The sequence below is a fragment of the Rhamphochromis sp. 'chilingali' genome (assembly GCF_963969265.1).
Source record: "Rhamphochromis sp. 'chilingali' genome assembly, chromosome: 10".
In the NCBI taxonomy this organism is placed as follows: domain Eukaryota; kingdom Metazoa; phylum Chordata; class Actinopteri; order Cichliformes; family Cichlidae; genus Rhamphochromis; species Rhamphochromis sp. 'chilingali'.
In genome coordinates this window covers 18187472-18201802 of record NC_137937.1, presented here as the reverse complement: position 1 = coordinate 18201802, position 14331 = coordinate 18187472, and the positions used below count along the sequence as shown (strand labels likewise).

Genomic DNA, 14331 nt, shown 5'->3' with positions numbered 1-14331 from the left:
ATGGTAATGTGATGTTCTTTCCAAATGGCTGAGCGTTGAGCTGGAATGCATATACCTGCTTGATGTACTTTCTCTTTATGTTTCTTCATTTACACCCCTCCAGCAGCACACACCACCCCCTCTCTCACACTCTCCCTCCCTCAAGTGTACTGTCACTGGGCTGAAATCACACCTGTGCTTCTCGCACATCTCGGCACACGGGTGAAACATACGCAGGGTGAAACATGGTGAGGGAGCTTTGCTGAATCTCATTAGCCAAGCAGGTAGTCATTAACAGAATGACCTTTGGAAATAATTACCAGCCTTCCTCCTGCCATCCCTCTTTCCCTCCCTCCTTCTCACACTCATCCATCCCTCTGTCCCTCCCGTCCCCCTCTCATTCAATAGCTTTTTTTCTGGGTAAGGACAGAGGGAGGGAAAGTGAAAAAAAAAGAGTTGAGGATAGGCAGGGAGTCAGATCCCTGCTGCTGCTGTTTAAGATTACAGGGTGAGCTGAACTTTCAGATTAGGTTAATCTGCTGGAAATGGGATTGGCCAGTGGCCATCCTCTGGCAGGTAGGCAAGCATGCAGGTCACTTCAGTACCAAGAGCCATGTGCTATTCCATGTGATACTTGAGCCAATGGCATCGGAGCGTGTGACCCTGGCTGAGGTCATCACAATGCCATTAGTGCTGCAGGGTTTGAGCCAATTGTCACTGTGTATGTACACACACATACACCCATGCAGTGAGGCCACTGTGAGAGCACACCTACACAGCAAACACATTACTGTGTTTTTGTGTGTTTAAGCACATATATGCTATAAGTGTGCATAGAGGCACACAAACACTTTTTCATTTGCAGGTTTTTTTGGGTTCTTTTTTTAGGTGTTGAGGTGATATATCTTCAGATCACCACACACTCACTAACCCTTCAGTTGTTTCAAAAACCTGTGTTCTTTGTTTCAACAGCGGGGGGAAACAAGCACATTGTAGAAGAGGGATTTGGCAAAGCCGAAGTGCGTTGTTGGATTTGGGGCTGTTCGATCACAGCAAGACCCAGCCAATGCTTCTTAGGTTTGGGATAGATCTGCAATCATCAGGAGGGGAAGAAAGGACTCTTTCATGTGCTATTGCAATTAACAACCCCCATACCGGAATATAAATCACCAGTAACGGCTCAAAGTGATTGTTCTTAAGCATGAATAAAACCAGCGAAAAAGCGAGTGATGAATCTATTCTATTGTCATTTCCCAACACAGCTTACCATTTCTCCTCTAATGCTGTTCACATGTACAGGAAACTGGCCTGGCAGACAGAGAGTATAGGAAATCTATCTGCATGTTTGACTGTTTTATCCGGAGCCAGACTCAGAGTGTGCTGTAGACCTGCCAGGACGGCACACTTGGAACCTGCACGGACATCAAATGATGGAGGGTCTGCCTCTGTGTTTGCTTTCATCGAGCTACTAGAGAGAGATCAGCTTGGATGTGTTTTTGAACACTTAGCATTAATTAAGTGGACTTCTCCGTATTTTTATGGAAGAGCTACATATTATGTTTTTATTTAATCCAGTCACTGGAGTCTGAGTGGGCTAACAGGTCCTACATGAAATAGGATTAAATTGAAGAGTGTATAAGACTAACTTAAAAAAAAAATCCTCACTTTGTTTCTAATTGCTACTCTATTGATTAGTATATGTCTTTCAGTTCATTCAATTTTATTTATATAGCGCCAGTCGCCTCAAGTCGCCTTTATATTATAAGATAAAGACTACAATAATAGAAAGCAAGGCCCAAACAGTCTAAGAAACCCTTTGAGCAAGCACTTGGTGACAGTGGGAAGGAAAAACTCCCTTTTAACAGGAAGAAACCTCTGTCAGAGCCAGGGAGGGAGGAGCAGATTGGGGGTGATGGGAGACAGACAGAATAAAAGACACTGTGCACTGTGAACATAATTTCCATTAGTGATGTCTCTTTTGTTTCACCACTTCTCTCACAGGAGGGTTAGCTTTGGTTTATTGTTCTTTTGCTTTCTCATATATTTGAACAAGTGTTGTTCCTAGATGAAACGGTTTTGCGGTGAGTCATCAGACCTTCTTTACTACTCCTCTCTTTCTTTTTTCTATTTCCTATTTCTGTCTTTCAAATAAATAAACCCACTGACCCAAACATAAATTCTATATAATAATAATAATGAAAAAAAAAAGAATAGCTTAGCGACTCCAATGAGAAAATAGATACAGAAGAGAAAGGCAGACTAGAGTGAGAGAGGTAGAGAGAAAAGCCCTCCAGCCTCTTGTAAACATGCTGTTGCTAGAGAGGCTGTGCAACGTACTCAGTGCCACTCTCTCAACAACGCTAATTATCAACCAAAGACATGCTAATTACATAGAGCTTTATTGCTAATGTAGCGGGCCTCTATGCCAGCCGCCCACACTCTGAGCTCCGCTCCCCTACCTCTGCCTCTCCTCCCACTACACCTTCAGGCACAGCAGCAACAGAGGAAGAGAGATGCATGCATTTGAGCATAGTGGCAGAGACAAGAGCTTTCTACAAATTTGAAATTAAATCTGACATATATACGACTTCATATTTAAGATTTTTATTTTATTTTTTTGCTTTGTTTTGTTACACTTTAAAATCAGCGCCTCATCTTGTTAAGAACCTCCTCTTTTCCTTTTCATCATCCTGCCATCTCAAGAGGAAGTCTGCTCTGCTCCTTACTTAAAACTCAACACGCCACCCATGTTACTGCAGCTTTGACGTCGGCACACATGGCTTGTAGGAAAAGATCTGACCATGCTGTTCCCCTTTGTTCCCCCTCCCTCTCTGTACCCCCCCCATCACCCCCCCCCCCCCCCCCCTCCTCCCTCCCACCCACGCTAAACGTGCTAGTGTCAATCCTGTGGCCAATCCCTTTAGCACACCGCAGCTCAGGCTAAAGGCCTCTTCAGGTCGATTTCTCCTGCTGTGAGTCTCTCAGAGATGGCAGAGCTTCCGTTCTCCAGGGATCACATTATATGTAGTGCTTTATAGCACTCTCCCCCCACCAGGCTCTTTACCATCTCCCCCTGACATGGCTGTTTACACGTTAGCTATCCTCTGCTCTCTAATGGAGACAGTTAGAGAAAGAGCTTCAAAGCAGGGAGCTCTTGTCACAAGCACTAGTTATACATCACTCTCTTCATGGGTTCAGCTGGGGAAGGATAATAAACTGACTACAGAGTGAGTGAAAGACTTGGTGAGCAAAGGACACCTGTGCTGAGAGGCAAACTGGTGATAAAAGTATGCAAAAATTACTAAAGGCATACAATTAAGGAGTATGAAACTCCGGCAATTGATAAGTATTTCTAGTAACATTAAAAAATAAGCTGTGGTTACACACAGTGTTTGACAAAGATCATCATTAGCTAATGCCTAATGCACTTAATGTACAACAGTAGTACAGCATTTCTTACCACATAATTTATTTTGGCTAACTCCAAACATGACATGTAGAAAACGTGGGCAATATGTACATGTACATGTGAACACCAGTTGATGTTAGATGGGCATGAAGCCCAGTAACAGCCATATGGAAAAAGTCTCATACTGTTCTGTCCTGTGTTAGAGTGGCCAACCGCTTCATAATGTTAATGTTTTTATTTATTTATTTTGTGTATCTTCCATGAACATAACCAGGTGACTGATCATTTGCAAGCAAAATATGTTGTGAATCAGTTGTATTCTACAATAACAATTGATTTAAAAATAGGGGATTATATATGGACACAGACTCATTTCTTAACCTCAAAGTCCTAAACAGTATTTATGTAGTATTTACTGTCACAATAGATTGCTCTAAAATTAAAATGGGATACATATTATTCTACTTGTGCTATTGTGTTGGTCGGTGGGTAGAATTGGAAACATCAAACATAAAGAGGATTTTAATTCTGGTTAGCAGGCAAATGTATGGAATTAGCAAATGTTGTAGTAAAATGAGTCTAATTAAATCTGGATTTATATATTTAAGGATTCTGTGTAACAATAAAGACAAAGAGCAGGGATTCTAATGTTCATATATATACATATATGTAATATCCATTCAGGATTGCTTTGTGGGGCAGGCACACTTACATTTGCAAAGCACAGTGTGAGCGTAATTAAGAGAGAGAGCAGGGGAAAGGGATAAACTTCACATGACTGCATTCATGTTTGTGTGTGGCCCACGAGGTCAGAGCTCCAGAGTGAATGTTGCATAACAGGTTCACGTTGAAAGCTTAAGGATTCAGGAGGGTGCTAGCGTCATTTCCTGCTTTATCTACCTGCCTAGTGGCGTGGCTGACAGCGCTGTTTAACATCGCCTTGAGCCACTCTAGCGACATGTGTCCAAAGCAAGTCCGATCAACATCCTCCTCTCACAGGCACATCAATGGTGACAAGACACCAAGGGCACAGCGTGGTGATTACACACCACAGGTGACAGTCTAAAAGGCCCAGATCAATGATAGGCTACTTCTTTTATGCTGCAAAGTGCAGGCGACACAAGAAAACAATTTGAATAAACACACTGTCTTGAAATTAATGACTTATTGTGAGTCTTAAAATAAGTTTTTCTAACAGTGATTGATAGTGGTACTGAACCCTTGGGGAAAAGTGACAAACTATGGGAGCAATTATTTTGTACACTATGTTAGGTGTGAAGACTAAAAGAGAGAAGTAAGGGTTGCTGAATGAGTCACAAATGCTGTAACCATCTGTCTGCTTGTGCGTTTGCATGAGCGTCCATGTCTGCGCCCGAGCGTGCGCTCCTGTGTGTCTGTGCGCGTGCACGCGTGTGTGTGCCGTCTGTGTTTTCTCATAGCTTACCTCCACAATATCAGAGTTGGTCCTGCTCTCATGGGGCTCATTGTACTCAGTGTATTTAAGCAGGACCTTGTCCATGTCTGTGCTGGCATACTGGAACAGCTTGTTGGTGCTGTTGAAGATGATCAGGGCAATCTCACAGTCACACAGCACGCTCAGCTCATACGCCTTCTTCATCAGGCCAAACTTTCTCTTTGTAAATGTCACCTGAGTGAAAGAAGAGAAGAAGGGAGAAGAGGGATTTGTGTTTAGTTTACTTTTGTGGCACACTTACAATCAAACTAGGCTGTTTTATCTGACTTGTTATAAGAATTTGATTATGACAAAAAAAAAAAAAATCCCCCACCCTCAACCGCTTCGCTTGCAATGAGAGAATAAATAGGAATTTGACACCGCAACTTTCCTCTTTAAAAATTTTGAGTTTTCAGGGAAATGGCATTAAAGGAAAGTGAAGTCTGCTAATGGTTTAACACCCACTGACTGTAACAGTCTATCCACTATACCAGGAAAAAGGAAAAAAAGAAGCTGGGCTTGCATTTAAGGAACTGAAAATACTCTGTCTCAGTCAGATAACGGTAAAGAAGGTCAGTTATTGCTTGTACATCAAAGCACACAGAGTCTCATCCTGGAACATATGTCAAGTTAAATTGTCTTTTTTTCAGATGGTCCGAATGTGTGCTTCTGCACAAAAGAAACACACACTATTTTCATCTAAAAATGAGCTGAGATTAACCGTTTTCCATGTAGCGACATTAACACTAGCTCGGTTATTGTCTTGCCCAATTAACCGAGTCTCATAGCAAATAACAAGCAGTGATATAAATAACAGATAGCTTCCTCGACCATACTTAAAGCACTTAGTCAGCGCACAGATCGTGATAACGCGCTTAACTTGAACCACAAAAAGTGTCTCTTTCCCCTCTCTCTTACTGTTCCTTCATATATATATATATATATATCTGTGTGTGTATGTGTGTGAAGCCCAAGACAAGTACCTTTAGTAATACAGGCACACAAGGACCAACACTGTCAAAATAGAACAGCCTTATTCCTCTATTGTTTGAATCAAAACTAGAACAGTGAAAGTGAGTTAATGCCAGTGAGCTGCACCTGGTTTCTTTTCCAAGCCATGTGTGCGCACTCTTTAGTTGAATGGGAAAAAAAGAGAAAATGCTCCACTGCCAGCTTGCCTCTCTTAACACAGCATCATGTTTCTTTCCTCCCCTTTTTTTTAATAGAACTGTCTCTTGTGTTCCTCTGTGACTGTGTGTATTATTTACATTGGAGACTTGTATTGACAAAGTTTTTTTTGTTTTTTTTTAATAAAGAGGAAATTCTGCCAGAACTATGCCCAGCTGGTAACTAACAATCTCAGTTTGTTGATTAACTGCATTTTTGCCCATTCTACTCTAGCACTTAAGTGGGCCAAAGATACCAGATGAATGCAGAACAAATACAATCTCCGAATACAGTTATAAGGCCCTTATAAAGAAAGCCTTGCTTGTGATAGATCCTGAATATATTTTTTTGGCATTTACCTATCATGCCTTGCCCTTCACATTTTCTTTTTACAACTGAAAGAGGAGATAGGCTTGAATAGATATTGATAGATAGTTTTGAATTTCTTGAAACAATATCTCCCAGGATGCACCAGGGGAACGGAACATCAAACCATCCCTAACCTCCACCCTGACTTTCTCTTGCTCTGCCTTTCTACCAGGACTGGACCGTCTTATCCTGGACCCTGTCGCTGCCACCCCATTACCCCACCCCACCCCATCTTAAAGTTTTCCACTGATGTCACCGCCTCATGCCAAACTATCTCGTCAGACAACAGAGGCTGAAACCAAAGACACGGACATGCGGCGTGCTACCTCCTTACAAAGCACTGTGTCAGGTTCTATACCTCGGTACACACACGTGTGACTCACTGACGTAGAAAAACGCTCCCCTGGGCTCTAAATACCATGCTGACATTTATACAGGCATGCTGAAAAGTGACAAAAAAAACAAAAAAAACCAAGCCTCACTTTTATAGTCTAAGATCAAATGGCATCTTGTGACAATAGGATTAATTGTCATATTCAAATCACTCTGCGCTCTTTATTCACAACTGAAAAGTGAGCACCCCAAAAGAGGGTCTGCAAGCCCTACAAGAGTGAGGCTGAAGTACAAGTTGTGCAGGTAAATAAGATGACAGGACTGCAGAACATAAGGTCAAGGCGTGCTTTTCAGGGACAGGACAAGCAGAGTGTTGTCTTCCCTTGGTGTTTTGATGCATGGGGCACCGGGGGCAGACGCAGGACACAGCTAGCTGGCGGCCAAGCTCTGTTATCAGCCACTCACTCAGTCACTCACTCTGCTGGGGCCATTAATGTTTCAAAAAAAAAAAAAAAGTGCAGATGGGACGCACAGTTGGAAGGGGTGTGGGTCTCAGAGGTCCAGATCAGCCGGTCTCAAAGGTGAGGACTGCCGCGAGCTTCACCGCACTCATACAAATGCTTCAATGTACTTTTCAGAGACACGCATTCTCGGCTTCTCAGCTCAAAATGCAGAAAACAAAGAGCGGAATTCAATCAAAGTTGTCTTTAGCCTCATGCTTTAAATGAGGAACTGCGTGCAGAAGCATTTCGCACATATTATAATTTACACATAGTCTGGCTTCAACAGCACCACAGGGAAGAGAATGGGTGCGATTATGAAAAGTTTTAACTGACCAAACTATAACACCTACATAAATATCACATCACACCCCCCCGCGCCTTATCTCAACCTGACACGTACAACATGCTACCTCTAAAACACATACTACTACGCTGTGTGCATACATCCACGAATATAAGACAAATGCACGCAAGTAAACAGAGTGAATGCTTAAAGTCCGCAAAGGTCTTACAAGGCATGGAGGATATGCTGATTTGCACCGTATCAATGCAGGTTTTGAAGCTCAATAGTTGACTTTTCAAGATAACTCTGTTGTGACTTCCTGGCATGATATGATGTCATCTTGCAATACTTTTAGCCTATCAACGTCCAATTTGCTTATGTCACCTCCAGTCTTTCCTGTGCAGGCTTAAAACATCTCACTAGGCCCAAACAGAAGCGGTTAACAGGTACTATGAACCTGTTTTCCAAGTACTTAAAACTAAATCCATGTGAGGTGTCATTGGTTTACAGTCTTTTGAAGAAACTTGATAAAAGATGAAGTTTTGCAATATTTAAACACTTACATGCTATATTCGTAACCAAAGATCAGGACAATAAGCTTAATTTGTAACCCAAACACTAATGTACCTTACCTTGTGTTACTATTTCTAAGTTTGTATGGACTGAACAAATCATCACTTTAAAAAAAAATCATAAACATTTACATTTGCTATACATGCAAATGGATGGATCTGAAATCTGATACATTTCTTTTACTCAATGAGTCCTCTGTCTTTGCTGTTAAAACACAAAACATTTTGTAAACCACCCATATGTCAGTGTGGGTTTAATCTTTGTTTCCTTGGTCAGTGGGTGCTGTTAGTCACATCACTATGTTAATAACAGAGAGAATGACATTACAGTGCCGTGCATGCTGGTAAAAGGGAACAGTGCGAGTGTGTGAGTGTGAACCCAACTGTGTCTTTTCACAGTATATTGGTAACGAGAGTGTGAAACCTATCTTCACACACATAAAAGCACACATACAAGTACGCAGGAAAAATGCGTTGACTATTTTTGGTCATCGTTGAAGGTAAAGACCTAAACCAATTGGAATGGGACACATTACTTTACAGATGTCTTGGCATGCTAGTCTAACCATATTCAAATTCTAACCCTGACACATAAATTCTTCCCATAAAATATGCAAAAAACGAGTTTATCAGAACTCAAATCTCAGTGATGTCTCAACGTGATGCTTTCTGATTTTCGTTCTTCAATTAAAAAAAAAGAAAAAGACAGAATTAGGAAGTTTGGCCTGAACCTTGCAAAGGTTGAATGAATGCATGTGCAGGGGAACCTCGCAAGTATCAGAAAGTCCAAATGTTACTTCAACAAGCTTAAGCTCCTAAGAGATTACTCAGTTATAGAAGAGATCTCGGCAACGACTACCTTCAAAAGACCCTGTGAAGGACACTAAATCATCCCCACACTTCCACAGCATCTACAAACAATTATTAAGTACTACTCTGGGCATTTATTTACATGAACTAAACTATTCGTAAACTGTACACTCGCTGCAACACACATCTTATTCACTCACCCCTATCCTCCTCCACAAACCCATCCCAGGAGAGCTTTAGACTAATGCACACACACAAACAGACAACCCAGCAACCACTCAGCTGCGTTACCATTAGCTGCCCTGTTAAAGTCTCTCTTTTGTAAATTTTTATTGAACAAATTTGAGTTAATTTGTTTTTGTTTTTCTTTCTTTTTTTTCTGTCAGCTTGTGAGTTGGTGTGCTATCACCAGAAAATGACTGGTGAAAAAAAACCCCAAAAAAAAGTAATTCAAACAAATGTATAAAAATTTAATAATTTCTTCTCCGCTTGCTGCATTTGATCTGGCTCACATGGAGAGAAACACCCAGGAAAAGCAGAGGGACACAGAGAAAGGAGGGGAGAGAGGCTGAATCTCTGCCACATGGGTGAGAGAAAGACGAGGGGAAAGACGGAGGAGAAAAGAGGGGGCGGACGCACAGGAAGCACATTTGTATGCATTTCCTCTCATAACAGGAAGAGGCCAGTGGCTTCCCCTTCACAATGGCTTCGCTTCTGCTTCCCACCTCCTGCCTGCTTCCCTGGGGGAGGAGGAGGCGAAGGAAGAGGAGGAGTGGGGAGACAGGCACCAAAAAACTGCTGGTTAGCAAACCAAACATGGCCATGTGAAGACACACACATGCACACACACACACATAGATGTCAGTCACCTATGGAGCAGCGAGATTTGACTTGAAACAAACACTTATCCCATTGTCAGGGGCCGAGCAGGAAGACACGAGCTTACGCAAAAGGAATAAGAGGAGCCGAAGACCTTGGCTTGAACTTTGCCTCACAGCCAAGACGCTGTTAAGACAGGCATTACGACAAAAGAGGCTTTGTCCCACCTCTAATATATGCCGTGCTCTTCTCTCTCCTCAAAAACCCCACTCGTCATCCTATCACAGGGTGCACTGTACACCGAAGAGCGGGAGAGAGTGTGGTCCAAACGTTTTGTATCTTAATCCCACGTTAGTTAAAAAATTGCGTGTGAAAATTAATGGTGATAGCTTAATAATGGCAGGTACAACCATAGATGTCTTCAAGTCCACGCCAGTTTAGATTGTTTTTCTTAGCCGAGCAAGTAATTACATCTCAGCATGTTCTTGTTTATGCTGAAAAACCGCAACTGGAAAAGGATATACCCGCTGACTAAAAAAAGGGGATGTCACATTTGCAAGGCCCAAGTTAGTGGTCAGAAAGACAAAAATAACTTTGCTGTCATCCATTTGAAGGGTATAAACTGTCAGTGTGGCACTGAGGCCGAGGCTGTATACTTTATGCAAGGATGCTATTTTTACTTTTAGCAGATTTTCGCAATAGGAAAATAAGTAAAAACAGGGAACTAATTGGTTTAAACTCATTTCACTTTATCTACATGTGTGTCTGATTGTTCCGGTAATCAGTTCGGAAGAAAACCACATTACCCCATTTTTTATTTTTTATTTTTATTAATACATGAGAACATTTTGGTGAGAGTGCAAATGATCTGCAGATTACGAGCTCATCTGAAAGTTATAGATGAAAAAAAAAAGAATAAAACCAAGGCCAAATAAAAAGGCTGGTGTCATTAGCAACAAACTTTTTATGGTATGCCCTCTATTTTTAATTTTTTTTACTTATCCAGCAAAATATGCTTTCATTAATACACAGATTTCTTTTAATAGCTCAAAAAGGGATGAATTCCAGAGCACACAAAGGAAAGGAACTATCGAAAGCTATAACATTGATGCTTTGTAGTGGGGAGAGTGGTTAGAGTGAAGTGACGAACTGGCGGATGAGACAAAAAAAAAAATGAGCGGAAAAAATGGGGGAAACAAAGTGAAGGTGAGAGCTTAGCGAGCCCACAGGTTAGCTGAACACATGATAGAAAGGAGTGCCACTCTGTGTGGTAAATGAACGAGATGGTAGAAGGTGGGAAACAGGGAATTAGAGGAGGGGTGCAGGGGTGAGGAGCTACCCTGTGGGCCTCATTATTTTCCTGCTGTTAATGTCACTCGCACATTTTCTCACCCTGGTACTGTTGATTGGAGGGAAGAATGCTTTGTCGTAGAAACAAAAAGACCCTCTTACTACAGCGACAGCGGTGCAGTTAACGTGGCTCTCTTCACCAGAGAGAATTTTTTTTTAAAAACACACCAAAAAACAAAGTCACCGCACTTTTAAAGCTTCTTTTGGCCGAGTGTGTGCTGGTATGGCTGTTGTTTGGGGGAGTTGGGAGATCCTCGTGTTTTACTTCCTGTCACTGATGACCTGATACATGTTTAACCTTTGGCCTCGGGTCCCTTCCCCCATGAAACCCATATGTCCGACACAAAGACGCACACACACAAACACAATGATTCACACAAACAAGTCATCCTAAATTAAGCCCACTGAGCAGACTGGCTGGAGAGGTAACACTAATTAGAGCCAATTGCAACAAATTAGTCGATGCACAACACGGGCTCCAGAGAGATAGATGTGTTTTTAGATGTGTACATGTGCATACACATATGCGTTTGTCACTGCTGCGTTAACAAAGGCTCCAAATGAACCGTCTAAGGTGTGTGCTACGATCGGTCTACGCCCATGGTGTCGACGCGTGCGGGCGCGTGCGCACACCTGTACGTTTAACTTGTGTGCGCCTGTCCATCTGTGCGCGTTTGCAAGCTGGCTCAAGAGTCTGCTCTTTGTGAACAGCCCATGAGTTTATGACACAGGGGGCTCTTTCATGTGCCCGAGGCTAGGAGAGGGTCTGAGTGGTCGGGCGGCTTGGAGCCAGGGCTCACACACTGCTGCCCACTGTCCAGCACTCCGGGCAGCCAGTCAACGCCAGGGAGGCCTGGCCCCTCTGCCACTGCTCTTGGGAAGTGTTTCGGGGCCTGGAGGTGGCAGCCCAAAGTGGCCGCCCAGAGAGAGCCAGGCCCTGTGCCCAATATGATGGTGCAGCTGCATGGAGAGCAGGGGTGAGGAGGCACTAAAGCCCTGTAGGTGGAAAGGTAGCGTTGACAGCTACACAGAGTGGTGCCACTCCAAAGACGGCTGCGTTAGAAAGAGTGTCATAACCAAGGAAATGTTACAGTCGCTCTATATATTGTATTAAAGGACAATGTAGGAATTGCGCCATATCCTGTTTTGTTTTTTATGCAACTCCCAAAACTTTTGGAAATGAATATTATGGAAAATAACAATATATTTTATTTTATAACAATATTCAAACAAGATCGTAACCTGCTAAGGCTGTAGAAGGGCTTTCAGAAACACGTAAAACACTGAAAGTATGTGAAGAATGTGAGGTCAAAAGCAACACTGCAAAAAGTCCTCTGGTGTTTATTTGGCTCAGGCTCTGGGACATTTCCTCAAAAAGGAAGTGAAAATATGTAAAGCTTGAGCTTCTGGTTTTTTTTCTTTAAAAAAGAAAATTTAAGTTTCTGTGTCTGTCTCCGTCCCTGTCTTGTGATATCCGCCTCTTCAAAACACGGTGATGTCATTTTTATTTTAGGCTGTAGGTTTTATGACATTATGCTCCACAGAACATGTGGTGCTTTCCACATGACTCGATGATATAATATCAGGAGGAATCGAAATCGCTTAAAAGCAACAATGAGTACATAATATCAACGAGCACTCTATGGTTTTAAGGATCAAAACAACAAAATCCTGCGATATATTGATTTTCTTTTCCCAATGAACCCTTTCTCTCTCCTCAGTCTCTTCTCCTGCCTCCTTCTCCTCTCCCTGTAAGTGAAGCCCGGATATCTCAGGCATCGATTTCCCTCAGGTGTCCTTCCTGTCTCCCTCTTTCTCTCCTTTTCCTCAGGAGTCGAAGAGCCCGGGCCCATTCTTAGGTGGGATAAGAGAGGAGGGCTGAGATAACAGCAAGGAGGAAGTGTGGGTGCTGCTGAAACACGATAGTTTTAGTCCTCATCTAAAACTCGGTGACCTCTTCCTTGCTCTTTCTTTGTTTCTCTGCCTGTCTGTCCGTCTGGCTCTCTCAATAACAAACAAAGATATACCATCTCACATCCTCCATACTTTTCAAAAACTGTCTCTATACATGACTCTTGGTTACACTCTTTCTTTTTATGCTGCATCTGTGATTCTGAGAAACAACATTTCTGATGTGACCTTCTTCGAGTCCAGCACGCAAACTTTCTTACACACTTCCTATTATCTTCTTGTTTCTTGCAAACACACTTGAGCTTAGTCACGACAAGGGCCAACATCTACTTCAATTACTCCCCCGGCACACTCCAATCAATTCACCGAGCCTTTGCTCCGGCCACATATGACTGTTTGAAAAAAGCACATTGTGAAATGGCTCAGAAATACTATTGAGAATGTCACGCGGTGTAGAAGTCTCAAGCAGCATTGAAACGGATTGTGTTCAGAACTGTGTGTGTGCTGGTGTGTGTGTGTTTGACCTGTGATCCGGGGGCCACATTAGCAACGTATGGATCCAATTGGGCTGCCAGGAAGCTGACAAAGTGTCAGTGGTCAGCTATGCCACAGGAAGTGATCGATTGTGGGCCTCAAGGGCAGTGAGAGAGCTCTGTCTCCTGCCTGAGACAGTAGTGTCCACAATTTATTATCCCAAGTCTCAAGTGATGCCAGCTGTCGTTAAGAGGATTCTTTGACTCTTAACATTGGTTGTTGACATTTTGTTTTAAATTAATGTGTATTATTCTAGGCAGAGGAAAGCTACAGCACTTCCACTGTTACTGATTTAGCTCGAGAAAAATAGCATTTCAGTGTTTGCGTCCCAGTGTGTCATTTCAGACCATCCCGAACCCTCTGTTTGGTTGTTTGTTTATATTTTCCTCCACCCTGCCTCACTGGTGGTACCACCCTCTGCCCGGTAATATTCCACTGGCAGGGAGCTAAACAGGGTGGCATGGTGTGAGGGCTTGGGTGTGTGAAGGGTGCTTCAGTTGAGCGTAGGCTGCACCCCTCAGACTTCTCTGCGATATGCAGAATGTGCTTTAAAAATCCCAACAGTTTTAAAGCAAAATCCATTTTAGGAAACACTGTACACTCCTCGTGTCCTCACACTGGATTGTTAGATTGAAGGGAAACAAACATTGCTATTCTAAGCTGATGGAACTCCTCCACCAAAAGCAATATCTGTACTTTCCCTGCAAGGACTGCTCTGTCTCCCAGCTCGCATATTGCCCAGACTCCCAGAAACCTTCATTGTTAAGAGCTATGTGGGGTGTAGGGTGTTTCTCCTTCCTCCCTCCTCCACCCTTTTCTCCCCCATCCTCATACTCATC

The 14331-nt window shown here is 42.7% G+C and overlaps 1 protein-coding gene across 12 annotated transcripts in view; it reads right to left on the bottom strand.

Annotated features, from left to right (window-relative positions):
* Positions 1 to 14331, bottom strand: part of mef2cb (myocyte enhancer factor 2cb) — a 68833-nt gene that overhangs the window by 23314 nt on the left and 31188 nt on the right. For all 12 annotated transcript variants that reach the window (XM_080894907.1, XM_080894914.1, XM_080894913.1 and 9 more), the window contains one exon: positions 4833 to 5036. In XM_080894907.1, coding sequence (XP_080751033.1) covers positions 4833 to 5036 — 204 coding nt within the window. The remainder of the gene's footprint in view (positions 1 to 4832; positions 5037 to 14331) is intronic.